This window comes from Paroedura picta, chromosome 3 (assembly GCF_049243985.1).
Source record: "Paroedura picta isolate Pp20150507F chromosome 3, Ppicta_v3.0, whole genome shotgun sequence".
In the NCBI taxonomy this organism is placed as follows: Eukaryota; Metazoa; Chordata; class Lepidosauria; order Squamata; family Gekkonidae; genus Paroedura; species Paroedura picta.
The window spans coordinates 50,064,004-50,085,551 of NC_135371.1; the positions used below are offsets into that span (position 1 = coordinate 50,064,004).

The window sequence follows — 21,548 nt, forward strand, 5'->3', positions numbered from 1 at the left end:
AATAAAATAGTAAGGGGTGTTGGGGTGGGCTCAGTCCGAGATGGGGGGGCAACAATTGGCCCCTTGGCCCCGAACTGACAAGCAGAGGGGCCAATCGGAAGGCTCAAAGCACCTTCCGATCGGCCCCTCACCAGGACAGACCAGAGTTCCATCCAGTCAACCCAGCCAGGGGCAATCTGGAGACATTGCTGCCAGTCTGAGAAGCGGAGGGGCCAATCAGAAGGCGCAAAGCACCTTCTGATTGGGCCCTCACAAGGACAGACCAGAATTCCAGGGCAATCTGGAGACATGGCTGCCAGTCTGCTCCTGACCACCGCAAGGAGAGGAGGTCAGCAGGGCTGCCAAGGGGAATGAGAACAGAGGCTTGGACAGGCTGTGCCAGCCCTTTTCGCCCCAAGGCTGTCCTAATTGTCATGTCCAACTGTAACTTTGCTGCAGAACCCTGACAGAGCTGGCAGGAGTGCGCTCCCCCCCCCCCCCAATACCTTCAGGCCTGCTGCGAAGGAGCCTCTGACAGGCCCTGACTGAGGGGAGGTATTTCCAAGAACAATGCAGGGGAGCCTGAGGGCCTTCCTTTTGAGGGGGGGGGGAACTTTTCCCTTCTGCCAAACAGTTGGCTTACAGGGAGGCCACAGAAAAGCCCCTTCTCACTTTAAATACTGCTCTGCCTGGAGGTTAGACACAGCCAAGCCATGTTTCTTTCTTCTTTGCAACGCTCTACAGATTTGAGGCCACTGCACAGCATTATTCTGCACACGATAGTGATTCTTTTGTCTCTTGTTTCATCTGCACAACAACCCTGTGCAGTAGGCCTCGAGTCTTTCAATTCAACAACAACCTGTGTGGGAGGCTTTAAATGTTTCTTCTCTACCACAACCCTGTCCTTTCTGCCTGGGGAGCTGGTCTTTATACTCTGCAGGTGAGCTGTAATTCAAGGTGCTCTCCAGGCCCCACCTGGAGGTTGGCTATCCCTGAGTTGGAAATATTCCTGGAGGTTTAGAGGTGGGACTTCAAAATCGTACAATGCCTCAGAGTCCAGCCTTCAAAGGAGCCATTTTTGCCTGCAGTTGGGAGGGAGTGGTGCAGGTGTGGCCCTCCTGGGCTATGGGCTATGGCCAGCCCTTACCATATTCTGGGGTGCAGACAGGCAGACCAGCATAAGTCTTGTGAGTCTGGAAAGTGCAGGAAGATCTAAATAAAGAGAATCTTCCTCTTATGGTTGCCAGCTTCCATGTGAGGCTCTCTACCCCACTTTCCTCATGGGGAGTCTGCTATGTGGAGAGAAGGGAAGATGATTGGAAAATGTTTTGAGACACCTGAGGCCTGCTGGGTCACTGCGGCCCATTCCCAGTTCTCTCAGACCTCTCACAGCCCCACATATTTCACAGGTTGACTATTGGGAGACGAATGGAAAAGGTGTTTGTAAACCGCTTTGAGACTCCTTTGGGTAGTAAACAACAGGGTACAAAAATCCGTTCTTTTTTTAAGGAGCATCCATGAAAGAAGCATGTGGGCACATAACATTTTATCAACAGTGAAAAAATGGAAAAGAAGGAACAGGGTGGACACCTGTGTACTGTGACTACCCCATGTGTAATAGGGCAGAGGGGCATTTCGGTGTCTGTGGCCTAATTCACACAAGAAGGGAAATGACACAGAACTGGGGGGAATTGGTTGCCATGTAATTTTCCCCTAAGAAGAGTCTCCAGTCTGATTTTCCCTTCACATATCTGAAGACAAGGCTCTGGAAAGCTCATCTGTAACCACTATGCCACAATTCCCAAAGGTCAGTCCTCTCCCACACTCAACGGATATTCAAAACCACAGGTTCTTGACACCCATATCTCCTAACCCATTTGCTACCTCGCCACCAGAACCTCCCACACAACACACACATTCAACCCCATGCTCTTAGATACTGAACAACTCCTCCCCTTCCTCTTCCCACTGCCAAGCTCTTGCAACCGTTGTATTCTTGGATACAACGGGCTTTGCCCCCAGTATTAAATAATTGAGTTCCATAACAGCCCATTTTAAATGGCATTTTTAGGCCATGCTGATATTAACTCATATCTGCAGGTCTTTTTACAGTAGGTAGTAATAGAGTTAGGGGATGGAAGTTTCATGATCAGCCCTGATTCTAGCAATATCATTTGCTGTACATATTCCATGTTAGCAACAATGGAATGGAATAGTAATTGTTAAAATGGTCAATATGACAATGAGCAGCAAAGTCCAGTAGTCTTCACAGACTTCACATGATCATGCTTCCAAACTCTGCAAAATGAAAGTGATCATGAACATAAATTACTATTCAGTATTCTACATGGGACACGTTTCTCTTTTCAAATTACTTTTACCATGGTCTGGTGCATACTTAAGATAAGTGGTTGCAGTAATTTAAGAATAAGTTAAGCCTAGCTTGAGACATGATTCTGAAAAGTGCTTTTCATATTTGGGGCTTTCACTGGAGAAGAGTTGTTCAGTGTATCATGTGATCCTTAGATTGCAGTCAGCACTTTACACTTTGTTAAAGCTGCCTTGATTTTTAAAACAGTTCACAAGTTATGCTAGAAGTAATGTTTTGGACTTTGTATTGCACGCTGAAAATACTTGGTAGTTAACCAATTGTAGATTGTGATCCGCTACTGTACAGAAGATTTTGGTAACAGAAAAAACAAACAAACATGCTTGCTGTGGTTCTATTTTCTGTTATTTTAGCTCCAGAATTTAAACATGTTTTCCTCATTAGATTAAAATTAAAATTATGTATTATAGCTAATATCCTCGATTTGCTCACGTTTTGGAAATCCTAGTTTTAGTGCATTGCTCATTCAGTGTCTTCACATATTGACTGTTTAAGCCTGCATTGTGCTAGTTAGTTATATCTTTATTTGGATAGTTATATGTTCACATTAGAACCTCTTGTTGCGCAGGGTGGTAAGGCAGCAGAAATGCTGTCTGAAGCTATCTGCCCATGAGGCTGGGAGTTCAATCCCAGCAGCTGTCTCAAGGTTGACTCAGCCTTCCATCCTTCTGAGGTTGGTGAAATGAGTACCCAGCTTGCTGCGGGGTAAACAGTAATGACTGGGGAAGGCACTGGCAAACCACCCCGTATTGAGTCTGCCATGAAAACGCTAGCGGGCATCACCCCAAGGGTCAGACATGACCCAGTGCTTGCACAGGGGATGCCTTTAGCTTATGTTCACATTGGGTTTTAGTAAAGTGTTTTATACCTACAGTTAATTTATTAAATATTGGCTAAATAGCACAAATCTACTCAGAGTTCAAAGGGTACTTTCTACAGAACAGCCATCTTTAACACTTTTTGCTCCATATAATATTTCGGAAACAGCCTTCTGGGCGGAAACTGTCTGGTGCCCTGTCCATCCTCCAATTCCAGCCCCGGGACAATTAGAAAGCGCACAGCAAGCGCACCATCTGATTGGTCAGCCTCCCTCGAGCCCACCCACCGCAAACCTGGTGAGGTCAGTGGCCGCCATTTGGTGAGGGGCCTGCCTCCCGCAGGGGGGTGGCTGTCTTAGCCCCTTCACCCCAGGAAACGCTCATGCCACCTTGCAAAGGCGGCGTGAACGCTTTCTGGAGTGAAGGGAGCTGAAGGGGAAGAGGGGTGAGATGGGAACCCCGCTGGCCGCAAGGCTTACACATGCAACCCTGCAGCCAGATGCTCCCTCGCCACCAAGGAGGGTGCTCCTGCGGCACCCTAGCCAGCCCACCCCTTGACCTGGCCGCCAACTCGCACAGCAGCCTGACCGGCTATGGGGACATCGACCGAGAAGCTTGCGGCATGCAAATGTAGGCCAGTGGCACTGCCGTCAAGGACACCCACTGCTAGCGCCCTTTGCATTCCTTTTGTTGTGATATTCCAGTTAGTTTTGTTTGGGATAGATATTAAGTAAGTTTGTAGCAAATGGGATGGTTTCACACGGCCCAGTCAGCAGTGAGGGATTGCCAACAGCTCTGGGGGTAATGGCTGCCCCTGGAGGAAGGGCTAGACCAAACCTCCCTGCTGGGAACTTTAAAAGTCCATCAGGCTAAGTATGAGAGAGAGAAGACCTCAAAAGAAGCTCAGAGCAGCAAGGAGCCCAGGGCCATCAAGGTAGCAGCAAGAATGAGAGCAGAGTCAGTGGAGACAGCACTTACCTATGAGGAGTTGGGAGACTGGGAAAGTTGGAGGCCAAGTAGGCATTAGGAATGGTCTCCCAAGCAATTTATTAGGATAACCCTGGTCTGAGGCCTTGGGAACTGTTGCTACTACTTAATAAAATAAGAAATAAGATCTTTTTTTTAATTTTCTAGGTTTTTGAAAAACTGGTGATTCTTAATATAGATTCAGAACAGATTTTAATGTCACCAGACTCTTTTTTCAAAGTTCAAACAAACAGGTGAGTATCTTCTTTTTAAACTGTCATTTCTCAATTAGAGCTTGTTAAAGATTTCCATTGCTCAGGCCATCAAAGGGGATAGAGACAGCAACCAGCTGTGCCAGTCTTACTAGGCCCCAGAAGGTCCCTTTCTCCAGCTTCTGCTATTTTAATTGTCTTTTCCTGTTTTTCAATATAAACTGCTTTCACAACTCTTTTGCAACAAATTGTAGATGTAACTTAAGTTGTTAATTAAACATCAAATGTAGTAGAGTCTGTTGCAAAATTGAAGATACGCAGAAAGTTTCTTCCTTTTGTTGATTTATAGTCATTAAGGGCATGTAGTTGGTATATCTTTGTGTCTACCTATTTTGTTTCTGCCCTGCTTGTATGGAGCCCAGTGGAGAATTTATAGATCTCTTTCTACCCATTGTATTCCCAAACAGCTCCTGTAAAATAGATTAGACAGCACAAGAGGTCATCTAGTAAGCTATATTGGTGAGTGGAGATCTGAATCCAGTTCTCCTGATGTTCATCTAATACTCTGATACTGGTTTTCTGTAGTGGCAGCTACTTTACAGAATGCCCTATCCATGGAGATTTGTTAGAGACCTCTTTGTCTTTCTTTCACCAGCAGGTAAAAACCTGGTTTTCATTCTAGCAAGAATTTACAAACATTTGTTTGCAAGATAAACAACTCACTCGCCGTGGGCCTATCTTTATCTCTGATTTGGAAACTACAACTGGTGAAGAATGCAGCAGCCAGTGTTCTCACAGGAACACCCTGGAGGGCCCACATCTGGCCCATGCTCCAGCAGCTGTATTGGCTATCAGTTGAATACTGGATCAGACTTAAAGTTCTGGCAACTACCTTCAAGGCCATGTGTGGTCTGGGCCCTGAGGGACTGCCTCTCTACTTATATCCCCCCAGAGAGCACTACGAACACCAATAAGCTAGTGATCCCTGGCATGAGAGGAGCTTCTCTGGCCTTGACCAGGGCCAGGGCCTTCTCCATCCAGGCCCCCACTTGGTGGAATGAGCTCCCCAAAGAAATTAGGGCCCTGCCGGAACTAAAACAATTCTGCAGGCCCTGCAAACTCGAGCTCTTTTACCAAACCTTTGGTTGAGAGCCTCTTTTGGCGCAGAGTGGTAAGGCAGCTGTCTGAAAGCTTTGCCCATGAGGTTGGGAGTTCAATCCCAGCAGCCGGCTCAAGGTTGACTCAGCCTTCCATCCTTCCGAGGTCGGTAAAATGAGTACCCAGCTTGCTGGGGGGTAAACGGTAATGACTGGGGAAGGCACTGGCAAACCACCCCGTATTGAGTCTGCCATGAAAACGCTAGAGGGTGTCACCCCAAGGGTCAGACATGACTCGGTGCTTGCACAGGGGATACCTTTACCTTTACCTTGGTTGAGGCCAATGAACCAACTCCACCAAATTAGAGCCCTTATAGGCCCCCTCCTCCATAAACTGCACCCTGCAGATGAAGAATTGATCCACAGTTATAGTAATAATAAAAATATTTTTATGTTTTTAAAAATATTTTGGGCTGTTTTATCAGAGTATGAGATTGTTAGTATTTAAATATTTAAAATATACTTAGTTGTAACATTATTGCTGTTTTGCTTACATTTCAAGTTATTTGGATTATAGATCTATTGAAGTGTGATAGTTTCATCACAAATAATAATGGATCTGAACCTATATATGTTAAAATATGATTTGTCAGGCATTTTAACAATGCAATAAGAGTGCAATGAGTGATCCTTATACTGGTTTCTGAAACAGTAAGGAGCAGTTTGTTCATTAAGAACTTCTTGCTGTTCAAGACCACAGATTTTAAGGTAATGTCATTTTTTAAATAGCAGAAACATATATTGGCTTTGGAACATTAGCAAACAACAAAAGCTAGTACTCAAACTGCATATAGAAAACTATGGAATATAGACTTTAAATTTCATTCCAGTAGAGATTCACAGGAGGGATGGGAGGTGAGACGGTCTATAGAATAGTTCAAGATTCCGTTTTTTCCCCCATTGCAACATTTAAGTAGTACTAAGTACTCCAGGGAATCATTACTGCTGAATACATACATGCATTTTGGATTTAGATACATTAGCAAATCAATTTCTGAAGCTAACATAAGCAAATATAAATTCCAGATGTTAAAGAGGAATTCTCTTAAGTACAGTCTCCTAAGTACATTAAATCTCTTAAGTCCGTAATGGAGGACTGCCCTCACAAAGAATAGAGCACAAAGCAAGTGGAATGAAGGCCTAGGCTCCAAGATCAAACCTCCCTAGACCTAGTTTGACACTAGGCGCTCCCTCACATATGGAGTGATTCTCTTAAGTACTAAAAGTTCCGTTTTATCATTTACTGAATAAGTGCCTGGACAACTTCTTCAAAGTGATCCAGATTCTTAGACTACTACCTGTAACTGCTGAAACCAGACACCACCCCCACCCCCCAATCTGTGGACACTGAATGGAAAAATTGGTGAAATGGCAGGAAGCAATGGCAAAAGGGGGACCACTCCCTCGCATTCCGTGGAATTCTGTTCTGTTGAAGTTTTAAATTGTTTAACGTTATTTTTATTCAATCCTAAGGAGTGAAGAGGAATCACATCTTAAACAGGAAAAAATTGTGAAAATCTGCTAATTCCTAGAAAACTACAATTGTTAAAAGAAAAGTTTTCTTCAGTAGTGGTATCTCTAGAGACACTGCATGTATAAGGCAGTATGCAATGGGAGAATGGAATGGGCCATACTACAGCATCAACACTAATTTACTACAACATGATATATATACCTCTTCTTTGTGTCAACTGTACACATGTAGCATCCAAAAAGAAAAAAAATTGTGATCATGCATGTAGGTACTGTGCGTATATTGAGACCAAAGGATGGGCAGCACACTCAGTTCTGGATACAGACAAAGTTTTCATTCTCTCCCAGTGCATGTTGCTGTGTACATGCACATGTTATGTGTCCGGGGCTATTAACATTGTCCATTTGCTGTATCGGAAGAAAAAACAATTGTTGTACCATTGTCATAGAAGCTTTCACACATGCTGAATAATGCACCTTAATCAACTTTCAATTGATTGATATTGGATATTACTGTATGAAACAGCAAAATCCACTTGAAAACAATTATGGATTGAAGTGTGCTATTCCACATGTGGGAAGTGCCTAGTGTCCAACTAGGTCTAGGGCGGGGGGGTTGATCTTGGAGCCTGTGCCTTAATTCCATCTGCCTTGTGCTCTTCTTTTTGTGAGGAGTGGAGCACATTCCTCTGGAGATATGTTTTTGGTTCACAGAAACTGCCGCATGAGCTGCAGTAGAGGACTTCACCCACAACAAAAGAATAAGGCTCCAGCCCTTGGTTCAGATTTGGTTCTTTGAACATTAGGTTGATACTTCGCTGCACAAAAACGGTTCTCTGTACCTTACTTTTCCTGTGGACGTGGCAGCGTTACAGTCTAGCCCCATCAGCCAGATCTTTTGCTTTACTCATTTCTTTTGCTTTGATACGATGAAGCTGGGATTGCTGCTGAAGAAGTGAATTGTCTTTCTTTAGCTATATAAACTGTGATTTCCAGTAAAATAGAAGTGCAAACACAAAAGTTGTCTTTGGTTGTTTGATTCAGTCCCAGTTCACAAGACTAAAACGCATTCTGACCAGAATGTAATGTTTATACTAGCAACAAAGCCCATTATATATGACAATACAGTGGGTATTAGGGCCCCCACCCCCTGGGACAGGACTTGACAGGTGCCTTGTTAGGTGGGACGGGGGAAGGAAGCGCCAGCAGGGACCCCTCTCCTCCTGCCGCTGCCTGCAAAGCACCCACTAAAGCCTGCAGAGGCCTCGGCAGGCACTTTGCGAGGCAGTGGGGAGGAAGCACCAGCAGGAAGCACTCCCCTCCCACTGCTGGCCATGGAGCATCCACCACAGCCTGCAGAGGACTCATTGGGCGTTTGGCAGGGCAGTGGGGAGGAAGCGCCAGCAGGGAGTTGCCACCAGACACCAAAGGCCAGCTGAAGCCCCCAGGGGGCTTGGCGGGCATTTGGCGGGGCAGCAAGGGCCAGGGGGACTGGGCCCCTCCAGCTGTTGGATGCAAAAGGTGCACCATAGAGGCAGTGGCTGGACTTAGGGAGGAGGCGCTGGCAGGCAGTGCAGCTCTCCTCCTGCCGCTCCAGAAGCCCCATTAAGGCCTGGCTAGGCTGGGGTTGGAGCTGTTCAGGGCAGCCGGAGCGCTAGATGGGGCCTCCCTCCTCCCTCTCCTCACCCCGGCTGACTGGCTCTGCCATGTAGGGGCCAAGTGACCTGCTGGGGAGCCCCAACCCCAAAGCTTGCCTTCCCAGGCAGGAATCATACAGGCAGGCACAACTCTCAGGGGGCAGGGACATGGAGCCTCGGAGGGAAGTGCAAGGAGGAGGTGGTGGTCATGGGTAGGGGACGAAATACAGCTGACTGCCTATTGGATGGACAGGCAATCCAGTTGGAGGAGGGAGCATGCAGGGGCAGGACAGCCACCCTGAGTGGCAGCTATGCCATGAGTCTAATTCCTCCCACCAGCCCTTACCAGAATTATATAGTGGTACAGATTTCTGGCTGAGTGAAAAGGTTAGTATTTTATACAGTCTAAAATATATATGTCATTTTACTGTCCTCGGTTTCTATTTGTGTCTTCTTAATACCACAATGGCATGGACACGCATTGTTTAAAAAATCAGTCTTGTATAAAAACAATTTTCCAGGAAGCTACTGAAATCTGCTTAGTCATGACCCTGGCTGTATCTTTAATACCAACATTGACCCTGGCAGCCTGATCTCACTCAGAAGACTCTTTATAGAAGAAGCCTCTGAAGGCAGCATCCTGTAGTTTTGTCCATTAGTATTCTAAATCACATTTACATCAGTGAGTGATGGCACTGCAGGGCAACAGATGGCAAGTAGATTGTCATATATACAGAAGCCCTGATAAGATTTTCAACAAGCAGGCTTGAATGAAAATCTGAACACTTGAACCTTAGATAAAATTGTTTTGGGGTATATCTAGTGGTGAGGCAAAAATGTGCCCTGAAATGGTAAAATAATCTGTATAAAAATAATGTAAGCATTTATATTTCTGCTTTAGAGCTCTTGTGGTTGGTTTTATTTATGTTAATTGGTTTGTTTTTGCTTTATCTAGGGACAGGGTGGCGTCTCTGAGTTACCGTGTACTGGATGGTCAAGATAGGATTCCTGTCATACAGATTGATGAGAGAGGCCTCCTTCATTCTGGATCCCTGATAGGATTGGCAACAATAGAAGTAATTTCACAAGAACCATTTGGAATCAACCAGACCCTTATTGTTGCTGTCAAGGTAGTATTTTTCAGGCTCTTTTCCACAAGATTAGAATGTCATCAAGGCTAAATGCCATTTGCTGTGTTTAAAACTGTAATTTAACATTATTCCAGCTGAAGAATGTAATTGAAACTTCCACCGCTGAAAGCATGCAGCAAGCAAAGTACCCATCGATTTTTTTTAACTGGATAGCAAAGCATTTCGAGATTTTCACAGTACAGTGAACTTTTCCAAACCTCTTACTGATGACCAGTATCAATATATACATGAAGTGATACTTACTGGGTTTGTTTTAAACTTTTTTTTACTGCATCGAAGTCTTTAAACAGCATTGAAAGAAAATCTGATACTTAAATATCATTTTGTGTATAATATAATGCATAAGCCTTTCAAACCATGATCGTTTTATCTTGAGAAAATGCACCACAGAATATGTAATCCCCAATCTGAAGCCCTGGTTGCATCCTAAAGTGACCTGCATGTTGACCAAGATAAAGACTAATAAGAGGGAGACTGTGGATTGCCTTTGTATGGACATGTCTTCTCTTTCTCTCTGGACCAGCATCCAAAGAAGGTTCTAGCACAGTGCATTGAATGTTAAAAGGTCTTACGGGGACTTTAGCTGTGTGCTATGCTGTGCATTCTTTATGTCCATGAATCACTTGCTTGAGTATGCTGGCAATCCAGAAAGATATATATGCATCCTTTGGGAATAATTTAGCATGCTTGAGGGACAGATGAGACAAGACTGAAGCTTCATGAAAATCAGTTATTTGGGAAGAGTTTCTTGTGACTGTTACCTGATAGGGGAGTTTGCCTGATTCCTAAATACAGTACTATGCAAGTTTTAGTTTTTGGACCATCCTTTGTGCAGTGATGGATCCTATGCTCCTTCTTCACATTTCATTCACAACAGACATGACGAAAGTGACCATGTGCGTGTTCTGATATGTAGGTAATGCCTAATGGGAAAAACAGTTTTTTCTTTTATTGTCGAAGCCCACTCTCGAAGTCATGCAATCATACTGAAGGTTGTTTAAAAACATTTGGATGTGGATGAAAACTAGGATTTTTCAGGCTACTGGGAAATTATGAAAAATCCTAGAAATATTCAGGAGTAACCAGAAATAGTGGAAGTCAGCATTTTAAGGGTCCTGGATCTGTGTTTCCTTCATTTCACTGCATAACTGTATGTTGCCAGGCTCTGGCTCTGTACTTTGAAATTGGTTTTCCTGGTTTTGCAGAGTTGTTTCCTTTTTGCAAGTTTGCCTACATCGGGTTTTGGGGTTTGCTTTGGGTTCTCTGGTTCAACATTGGCATTGATTCCTGGGCTGTACATTGGCCTAGATTCTCTAATTTGACATTTGTGCCACAATATTCCTTGTTAAATGTGTTTTGCTTGGAGGATTCTCTGGTTTGACATTGGTTTGGGTTCTCTGACTTGACATTAGTTGCGAGAGACATACCAAATTGTCCCCTGCTTCTGCTGGGATTCCCTGGTTCTGCGCTAGTTCTTTGGGCTTGTTCATTCTATCTGATAGGGAGACTTTTGGTCAGTAGTTGTTTTTTTTTGTTGTTGTGTATTTGGCTTTGTGGGAAACAGTGAAAGATGACCTGGGATCTCTTGTTCGGACACCCATAGAATTGGATCTCTTGGTCCAATTCATTTGACATTTGGGTTATTTAGTGGACAGGTACCAGCAGCTCCACTGCAGTTTTGATGCTATTTCCTCAGAAAACAGTCATTCAGCCCTCCAGAAAGATTCCCCTGAGGGAACAATGAAGCCAAATAATAATGGAACCCAGGGAAAAAATGGATCCAAATATCAAGCCAGTATTTGGAACCCAGATACCTGGAATATTAGTATTTTTCAGTGCCTTGATATCTGGATCTGAAAAATACAAATTTTTCCTCCTGCATAGTGCATCCCTAAGCAGTTCTGTTTCATGCCTCTTCAAAGTAATGGCTTAGGAGTCTTCTGAAACATTCTAATAGTGTAGCCCAGAACAGTAATTTCCAAACAGTATGCAAGATATACTCTTCTGTAATGAGAAAACTGCTGGACTTCCTCAGTAATTAAATTAATCAAATAATAAATCAAAGTATACTGTAATAGAGCAGTCTGCTCCTTGCCTTTGTATTCCGTTCAGCATTGGACGTCCTTCTTTACAGGCCCCTGCAGAGGAAGCAGAATTCTGCTGTATCTTTGCATTTAGATTGAAAAGCACCTATTTCAGGGAACACAGAATGACCTGTACACAGAAACTGTTAAAAATCTGCATGAGTCATTCTTCTTTCTTACTTGTTTTATTTACATTATGTATAGTCTGCCCTTCTCACGTGGACTCAGAGTGAGTCTGTACAATCAATAGATAGGATATTCAATAAACTATTTATTTTAAAAATTACAATGTAATAAGATTTGGGGTAGAGAGAGAGAGATGGTTTTTATACCCCACTTTTCACTGCTCAAAGGAACCTCAAAGCAGCTTACGATTGCATTTGTTTCCTCTTCCCACAAGAGACACCCTGTAAGCTCTGAGAGTACTCTGAGAACTGTGACTATCCCAAGGTAATCCAGCTGGCTGCATGTGGAGAAGTGGGGAATCAAACCCAATTCTCCAGATTAGAGGCTGCCACTCTTAAACACTACACCACACTGTAGGGCCAACCAGAATAGAAACAAAGTACAAGTATTAACATTGCTGGCACAGAAAAGTCCTCTTGAATAGTTCCATTTCCCATAACTCAAAGAAAGCTATGAGAGTTGAAACCCTGCTAACCTTCTCATGCAGGTCATTCCACAATCGGTATTTTTCAGATCCAGATATCAAGACACTATATATAGTGGCATTCCCAATTATCCAGGTTACAAATACCAATTGAGTATTTGGATCAATTTTTTCTGGATTCCATTATCATTTGGCTCTGTTATTCCTTATGGAGAAATCTTTCTGGAGGGCTGAACAACTGTTTTTTATAGAAGACAGATGTATTGGCAGTTGTTGATGTTGACCATTTGCAGGTTGATATCTGCAAAAGACACTGCTCTAGTGACTGAAGCCATAATGATGGATCATAGGGGGAGAGGTGGTTTCACAGATGTGAGTGTCCAAGACTATGAAGGGCTTTGCTTGTGACAGCTAATACCTTAAATTGAGCCTGGTAACTGATGGGCAGCCAGTGAAGTGCTTTCAAGGTGGGAGTACTATGCATGCTCTATCTAGCTCCCAGTAATAGCTGAGCCACAAAATTCTGCACCAATTGGAGTTTCGGAATTGATTTTGATGGGAGATCAATATACAGTGCATTGCAGTAGTCTTTGCAGTAGTCTAGTCTCAGTTTTATTATGGCATGGATCCAGATGGCTAGATCAGCTGCATCAAAGTAAGGGGCCATCTGTTGAACTGGGTTCAGTTGGAAGAAAGCCTTTTTTGCAACTGCATTAACCTGCTTCACCAGTAATAAAGTTGGGTCCAGTATAATCCCATAGCTGTTAACTCCATCAAAAGTGGGGAGCACAATGTCCTTCAGGAGCTTTCCCTAAGTGGTGTTACCGCTGTCTTTTCAGGTTTAGGTTCAGTTTGTTAATTCTTAGCCAGTTTACTGCAGCAGCCAGGCAGGTATTCAAGACCTTTGTCATATCACCAAGACTTAAAGAGATGGGAGTCCAAGAGGACTCGGAGTTTCTTAAAAGTGAAATACTGAAGGTCCAGTCACAAACTATTCCCTTGAGAAGAAAAGATGGAAAGAGCCTAAGGAAGGTGGCTGCATAAGCAGCTGTCAAATGATTTGAGGAATAAAAAAGAGTCATTTAGGAAATGGAAGGAAGGCCTTATTACCAAGGATGAGTATAAACAAATTACCAATGATTGTAGGGAGAGTGTAAGAATAGCTGAAGCTCAATATGAGCTTAGGCTAGCAAGAAGTGCTAAACATAGCAAAAAAGGCTTCTTTAGTTATATTTCAAGAATAAGAATAGGGACTCTGTAGGTCTACTGCGAGGACAAGAAAGTGAAATAATAACTGATGATGAAAAAAGGGCTGAACTACTTAACTCTCTAGTGAGGGAAATAGTGTTCAATATGGCAAAAACATCACAACAGGGGGGAGAGGAATGGTGGCCTAGGATCACTGTGGGGGCACTCCATTAACAACTAGATTCTATAAATGAAATAAAGTCTTCAGGGTCAGATGAATGGCATCGAAGAGTGCTAAAAGAACTTGCAGATGTTCTTTGCATCTCTGAACCTCTGTTCATTCTTTTTGACACTTCTTGGAGAACAGTTGAGGTGCCAGATGATTGGAGGCGAGCAAATGTTGTCCCCATCTTCAAAAAGGGGAAAAGGAGAATATGGGTCACTACTGACCCATCAGCTTGATATCTGTAGGTGGCAAAATTTTGGAACAAATCATCAAACAGTCGGTCCTTGAGCAGCTGGAACAGAGAGCTGTGATTTCTAAGACTCAGCACAGGTTTCACAAGTGATGTCAGACCAACTTTATCTCTTTTTTTGAGAGAGTGACTACCTTGCTGGAGCAGGGGAATGCTGTGGACATAGTTTATCTGGATTTCAATAAAGCTTTTGATTAGGTTCCATGTGATATTCTTGTTGACAAGTAGGTAGAATGTAGCATGGATCCTACTTCTGTCAGGTGGATCAATAACTGGTTGACAGATCGTACCCAAAGGGTACTTGTAAATAGTTCAGCATCCTCTGGGAGAAGAGTGACAAGTGGAGTGCCCCAGGGATCTGTCCTGGGGCCTGTGTTGTTCAACATATATTTATAAATAATTTGGATGAGGGATTAGAGGGGATACTTATTAAATTTGCAGACAGTACTAAACTGGGAGGGGTGACAAACACAACAGAAGACTGAATCAGAATACAGGATGATCTTCAAGGGCTCGAGAATTGAGTTAATCTAAATAAAATGAAATTCAATAGGGACAAATGTAAAGTTCTGCATTTAGGTAGGAAAACCCATTTACACCAATATAGGATGGGGGAGACTTGTCTTGGAATTAGTATGTGCTAAAAGGATCTAGGACTCTTAGTAGACCATACATTGAACTTGAGTCAACAGTGTGACTCGGTGGCTAAAAAGACAAATGGGATTTGGGGTTGTATCAAACAGAGTATCGTGTCCAGATCACAGGAGGTGATGATACCGCATTGCTCTGGTTCAGCTTCACTTGGAATACTGTGTTCAGTTTTGGACACCACGGTTGAAGAGGGATGTAGACAAACTGGAGCATGTCCAGAGGAGGGCAACACAGATGATGAAGGGTTTGGAGACCAAGACATATGAGGAAAGGTTGGGGGAGCTTGGTCTGTTTAGCCTGGAGAGGAGACAACTGAGAGGGGGCCTGATAACCATCTTCAAGTATTTAAGAGGGTGCCATATAGAGGATGGAGCAGAGTTGTTCTCTCTTGCCCCAGAGGGATGGACCAGAACCAATGGGATGAAATTAATTCAAAAGAAATTCCGTCTAAACATCCGGAAGAAGTTCCTGACAGTTAGAGCGGTTTCTCAGTGGAACAGACTTCATTGGAAGGTGGCAGGTTCATCCTTGGAGATTTTTAAACAGAGGCTGAATAGCAATCTGACAGAGAGGCTGATTCTGTGAAGGCTCAAAGGGGTGGCAGGTTACAGTGAATGAGCGATAAGTTTGTGAGTGTCCTGCACAGTGCAGTGGGTTGGACTGGATGACCCAGGAGGTCCCTTCCAACTCTATTATTCTATCATGGTAAGAAGCATAGGCAACTTCTATCCCCAGTTTGTCCAAAATGTGCTCACTTTTAAAAAAACAAACTATAATAACATAAAACTTGTTGCTTGCTTTGGCTTTCAAAGTTATATTAATACAAATTTCAAAATGCTCTAGAAATGGAACTATGTATCTGGGAACAGTGAGACAAATACTAATAGTTCAGCTTGCAGAATGTAGTGCAAAAAGCTACATAAACCAATATTTAGCCACAATTTAGAGCTTTTAAAGAAGTTATGTGCTCTAGGGCACATCTATCCTTTCCTTTTAAAGTTTTGACATGTAACATAAAACTCTATCAGACCCTCTTAGGGCACAAAAGAAAAAGACTTTGTTACAACGTGGATTTAGACAGAAGGAGAAAATTTTCCAAGTTGTTGTACCAATAAATATTTTGTGTGTATGTCTATTTTTTCCCTAAACTATATTAAATGGCTGTATTTCTCTTCTCCCTTTTTGGTAGTTAGTCAAGATAAGTAATCTTTGTTAATCTGTTGTATGTTAATAGCTGCAGGCCTATGTTGGCTTTTTGAAAGGAAATGCTAGACTAAGAAGATGAAACACAGAAGCATGAAGCAGGCCAAGTATATGCTGCCTGACCCATAAAACCAAGTGCAGCCAGCAGCAATGTACTGTCACGTACCTGATGCTTGGCAATCCATTTGATTTTGCAGTCACAAGCAGACAGCAAAACAAAAGATTTACTGAGCCTGGTAGAGTCCTTCAGCTCAAGCAATCAGAAGTTCAACAGGCCTGAGACAGGTGTTGATTTAAAATCAGTTCCTTGCAGGATTAATCTAGCCCTGTCTCTGAAATCTAAGGAATAAGGAAACCTGTCCTAATAAATTCTTTTCTTTTAATTCCTGTTTCCACATCTCTTTATGCAAACATCTGGTGAGATGTCACAATGCTATTTAGCACACATGCACATCTTCAGAGTTTATGCCTTTTAAAGTGATTCATCACAACAAATTTTTACTTTCCACAGTTTATAAACTTCAGTTTAGTGTGATACATGGATGTATGCTGCTCAAGAAACTGATTTTGGTGGGTGCTAAGCAAGGCTTTTTAATGTGCATTGGGGAGGGGGTGTCTGCTGCCATACTGCTTAATCCCCCCCCCCCCCGATTTCACACTCATTTTTTGTGCCTTTTGTTTTTCTTTCATTTTGTTTTGTTATTTAATCCCAGTTTTGATTCACTACTGAGTAAAGTTTTTAAAAGCAGGAAAAGACAGATGAGAGGACTCTGTAAGATTGCTTTGTAACTTTCCGGAGTTCAAGATTCAATGAAGCAGCTGGACAGGAGAAGCTGACTGACCCTTAGCCAGGAGTGAGGAGAAAGCCTGCCCTAGGCTTGTCATTCTCCCTTTTCTTACCATATCTTTCCTCTTTATGGCTGTTGACAGATATTGGCTGTGCAAGTAGCGTAAAGGAGGCTTCAGATGGTGCCCAGGAATTCTTTTTGGAGGCAAGCAATAGAATAACTAGGGTACATAAATGAACTGGGGTCTGTTATATACATCTTGTAGGAGTTTGGGCTGGGCAATATTGTGACACTTGAATTCAGCCTTGGTGAACTAAAACACATTGTTCAAAATATAGCTCCCTCCCCCCCCCAATATAATAGTGGTACAAGCAGTTATGGAAAGAAAGTAAAATGATACAACTACTGATAGACTTTCCCCATCAACGAACTGTGTTGCTTTTTCTTTTTTTAATACATGTTATACAACTAGAAACATTATTTCAAATTCTGTTTTCTGTTGGCCATACCATACAGGTGGCTCCTGTTTCCTACCTTAGAATATCTATGAGTCCAATTCTCCACACAAGAGCCGACGAGGTATTAGAAGCCTTACCATTGGGAACAACCATGACTTTAACCATCCACTTCCATGATAATTCTGGAGATATCTTCCACTCACAAAATTCTGTGGTCAGCTTTGCAACAAACAGGTGATTGTGTTAGTAGTCTGTGTTCAGTGTTGTAGTAACCATAAGTATGTGCAGGGTGTGCTTTTACATGAGGTATGGTGCCTCAGCAATTGGTGTCCCCTTTGAGGCAGTTGCATTAGCAGAACTGAAAAACTGAAGGATGTGACATAAAGCTAGTGGGGGTGATGTGGCCCAGCCAGATTGCTTGTATGGAAGAAGCTTCATGCTGTTCTTGCCATGCTTCACTTTCAATATCAATATTATTAGTCACATTTTCACTCATCCTTCCCCCGGGGAAATCTGAGGAGTGTGCATGACTCCCTCTTTTATTCTCATGACCCAAGGTCATTGGCTTCATGGTAGGCCGGAGTACCCCCAGTTGTAGCCTAACCATTGTGGTTCCAGTCAGATGATGGAAAGGGGAATAACTAATTTCTGTACCAAGTTGAGACCCAGTGTGGTGCAGTGGTTAAAATGTCAGACTAGGATCTCTGAGAAGTAGAACCATAAAAATCCAACTAGTAACAACTTTAGGAATTAAAATATGTATAGCAGCCAATAAAAGCTCCAAAGTAAGAGCTGTAAAGTATCAGAGTCACTTGATGAAAGAATACATGCACTAATGAGAAAACACACAATTGGAAATTTTGGGCAGTCTTTCGAAGACAGCTAATGACTGATAACTAGACATCTTCTTTCATTAAATGACTCTGATACTTTGGAGCTTTTATTGGCTGCTATACATATTTTATATGTGTGAAGAACTGATGTGTGTTAAAACCAGGCCTCTGAAGAAGGCCCTATAAGGGCTGAAATGCATTGATCTATTCGTTTGCATAGTTTATAGCATACTGGGGTGCAATAGCTTATGGGCTGGATATATGTTTTTAATTCCTGAAGTTGTTTTTAGAAATTGTGCACAATAAAAGTAATATAGTTTTAATAATAATATAGACATTCAACCTTTACAGGTCCTAACTATTACTGGTTGGGTTTTCATGATTCCAGTTCTAGTTCTCACCCTTTGTTGTTGTTGTTGTTTAGGATCTATGAGACCCAGGTTTGAATCTCCAGTCTGTCGTGGAAGCTTGTTGGGTAATGTTGGACCAGTCAAGCTAACCTTCCTCACTAGGCTGTTGTGAGGATAAAATGGAGTAGAGAGAAATGACATAAAACTGCTTTGGGTGCCCATTAGGGAGAAATTTAGGATGTAAAAAAAAAGTGCATTTCAAAAGATTGCTTCTTTAAAGCCCAAATTATAATTCATGCTGGGAAAGACAGCAATGCCAAGGAAATTTGGCTGCAGGAAAAGAGGAAGATCCGTGTTGGCATGAGATGGATTGATTCCATTAAAGAAGCCATGGCCCTCAATTGGCAAAACCTGAGCAAGTCTGTGAATGTCAAACGGTTTGGGAGAACATTGATTCATAGAGTTGCCATAAGTTGGAAGTGACTTGATGGCGCTTTACACATACATAATTCTCTGGAAACATTGTGCGGGACCATAACAATTCAAGTTATTTTGTCTGCTTAAGAAACTACATATTGTTTAAATTCTAGCATAACATTTTCCCTAAGCACAGTAAGTGCTGCTCTAGGCAGCAGAGAAAACAGAGTACAATAGCATAGAATTTAATGAAGAAGCTCCTTGAATACATATGAGTAATAGGGATTCAATAGAATCTTGCCCTTTCTTTCCACTTTGTGGGCAGTGCTAGTGAATCAGTGCACTTTCAAGTTCTTAACTTTATGAAGGTTTTGGTATACGTGTCTCAGCGATAAGTTAATTGAATTTGGGGGGGGTGCCCATTTTTGGTCTAGGAGGAAATCAAGCAGAGAAGAAGTATGTTTGAGTTTTGGTGACATTTTTAAAGGATTACTTGAATCAGAATTAGAGCTATCCAAACAGGGAACCCATAATGACTTATGGAGTGGCATCTCATTTTCTTCCCCAGTATTTCTTCTTTCCATTCCCTAAAAGTTACCATAACTTCCCTCCTTTTCTTCCTTTCTTTCTGTCCTTTACCACCCACCAGCTTTTATCCTCCACTTATTTTTACCTTTCTCACCTTCTCTTCTCCTGGCTGCCTCTTCTTGGAGAAACTGTGGCCAACTTATGCAGTGCTTGTTAGTGGGACAGGCCCTCATGCATGGTGAGGAACACCCAAAGACTTGTGGAGAGAAGCACTGTGCTTTTTTCTGCATCCCCCCCCCCCCAGTATTTCCTCTTTCCCTCTCCTAGCAACACCTTTCCCTGTTTCTCACTCACCAACCTACTTTTTATGTGCTCCTCATCATCACCTTTATTATCTAAGGATCTCTAAGTTGAGGTCAGTCAGGTTCCTCGCTCCCAGGGAAGGAGAGAGAGTTATTGACCCATGATGAATGGGCGAGTGGTTTGGTATTTTATTGTTTGCCATCTTGCTATGCTATTATTTTGCTATACTATTATTTTGTATTAAGGGGTATTTTAAGGGATTTTATTGTATTGACCTTGTAAACTGCCACTTTTGAGAGCGGCGGTATATAAATATAAACATAAATAAATAAATAATGTTTTCAATTCATTTATATCCCACCTTATTCCACAACAGGGACCCGAAGTAGCTTACCATCATTCTCTTCTCCTCCACTATATCCTTAAAGCAGGCCAGTGAGGTAGATTAGGCTGTGAATGTGTAAGTGGCCAAAAGTCATCCAAAGACCTTCAAACTTGGATCTTCCAGATCCTAAGCTGACACACTATACCATGCTTTCTTGAGGAGGCTGCTGTTCAACAGAAGTAAACAGCTAATTCTGGTTGAATCAGGCAAGACAGGTTACCTGAAGGTTGCTGCCATGATAAAGCTCTCTCAGAGGCCAAAACAATGCGGGGGGAAAACCCTGCCCTTGCCTAGCAACTCCTGCAATGGCTGCTTAGAGGGCATTCATTTTTTTAAACTATGGGTATTGCTTCTGTTATTTTGACGTAATGGAAACATCTCTTTCTTTGTATAAGTGACACAGCCAATAGTTTGCCCTACTGACTCATGGGCTTGTGACATTCAGGGACAATATAAAATGCCTTCTTTCCTTGGCTGCAACATTTTTTTCTTTATTATTGTTTTCTACAGAGATGACTTTGTGCAGGTTGGAAAAGGAGTGTCCAACAACACCCTGATAATCCGAACAATGAATGTAGGGCTAACATTGCTTATGGTTTGGGATGCAGAGCATAGCAATATTGCAGATTATGTACCACTTCTTGTTCAACATGTCATCTTCCCTGCACACAGAGACATTGTTGTAGGCGATGTCATTTGCTTCAGTTCTTCACTGGTAAACCAAGAAGGTGAGAAAGCAATGAATCAGAGCTGGCATTAAGAAGGCTAGGGGCTCTCAACGCTACATTGCTATGGAAACTTTATTCTCTTGTACGTGTGACACATCTTCAAAACAACTACTGAATATATTATTCATTATGTTACTCACTATCAAATGTCAATCCCTATTCTTAACGAGGTAAACAGATATAATCAGTTCCTCTTTCCACTTTTGCATTTGCTCTGTAGTTTCTGTTAGTCCCAAGAATAATGCATGAAATATGTTACACATAATTGTGTTTTATTGATGTGGGAACATCTACTGGCATGCCCCCCTGAACGGATATGATAGCGGCTGAGGCGACAGCAGAGGCCACAGAAGACTTGTGGTGGTGGCTGGCAAGGCCCAGCGCTCTGCCGCTGCTCCGCCGCTGCCTGCTCCACTGCTGCCAGCACAAAGGGGCTGGGACCAGGCCCGGGGCAAGCAGCTGAGGCACTGGTGGCTGGCAAGGCCAGCACTGAGCCCTGTCGCACCGGCACACCCGCCCACCCTCCATACCCGGTCCCACCCTTAGGAGAGTGTGGCGGCAGTGGAGGCCCAAAGAAGGCAGCTGTGGGGCGAGCAGCCTGTGTGTGCATGCATGTGAGTGTATCTGTGCATCTGCAAGAGAGACAGTGGGGAGGGGGCAAGGAGGAGATTGGGGAAGCAAAAGGGAGAGAGGGAGAAGGGGGGAGGAAGAAATCTGTGTGCATGCGTGTCTGTGTCTTTGAAAGAGAGACAGCAGGTGGGGGA

The 21,548-nt window shown here is 43.0% G+C and overlaps 1 protein-coding gene across 4 annotated transcripts in view; it reads left to right on the plus strand.

The window, feature by feature from the left end:
* Nucleotides 1-21,548, plus strand: part of NUP210 (nucleoporin 210) — a 131,742-nt gene that overhangs the window by 92,343 nt on the left and 17,851 nt on the right. For all 4 annotated transcript variants that reach the window (XM_077325606.1, XM_077325608.1, XM_077325605.1 and 1 more), the window contains exons 29-32: nucleotides 4,321-4,406; nucleotides 9,587-9,761; nucleotides 17,299-17,474; nucleotides 20,567-20,784. In XM_077325606.1, the coding sequence (XP_077181721.1) occupies nucleotides 4,321-4,406; nucleotides 9,587-9,761; nucleotides 17,299-17,474; nucleotides 20,567-20,784 (655 nt within the window). The remainder of the gene's footprint in view (nucleotides 1-4,320; nucleotides 4,407-9,586; nucleotides 9,762-17,298; nucleotides 17,475-20,566; nucleotides 20,785-21,548) is intronic.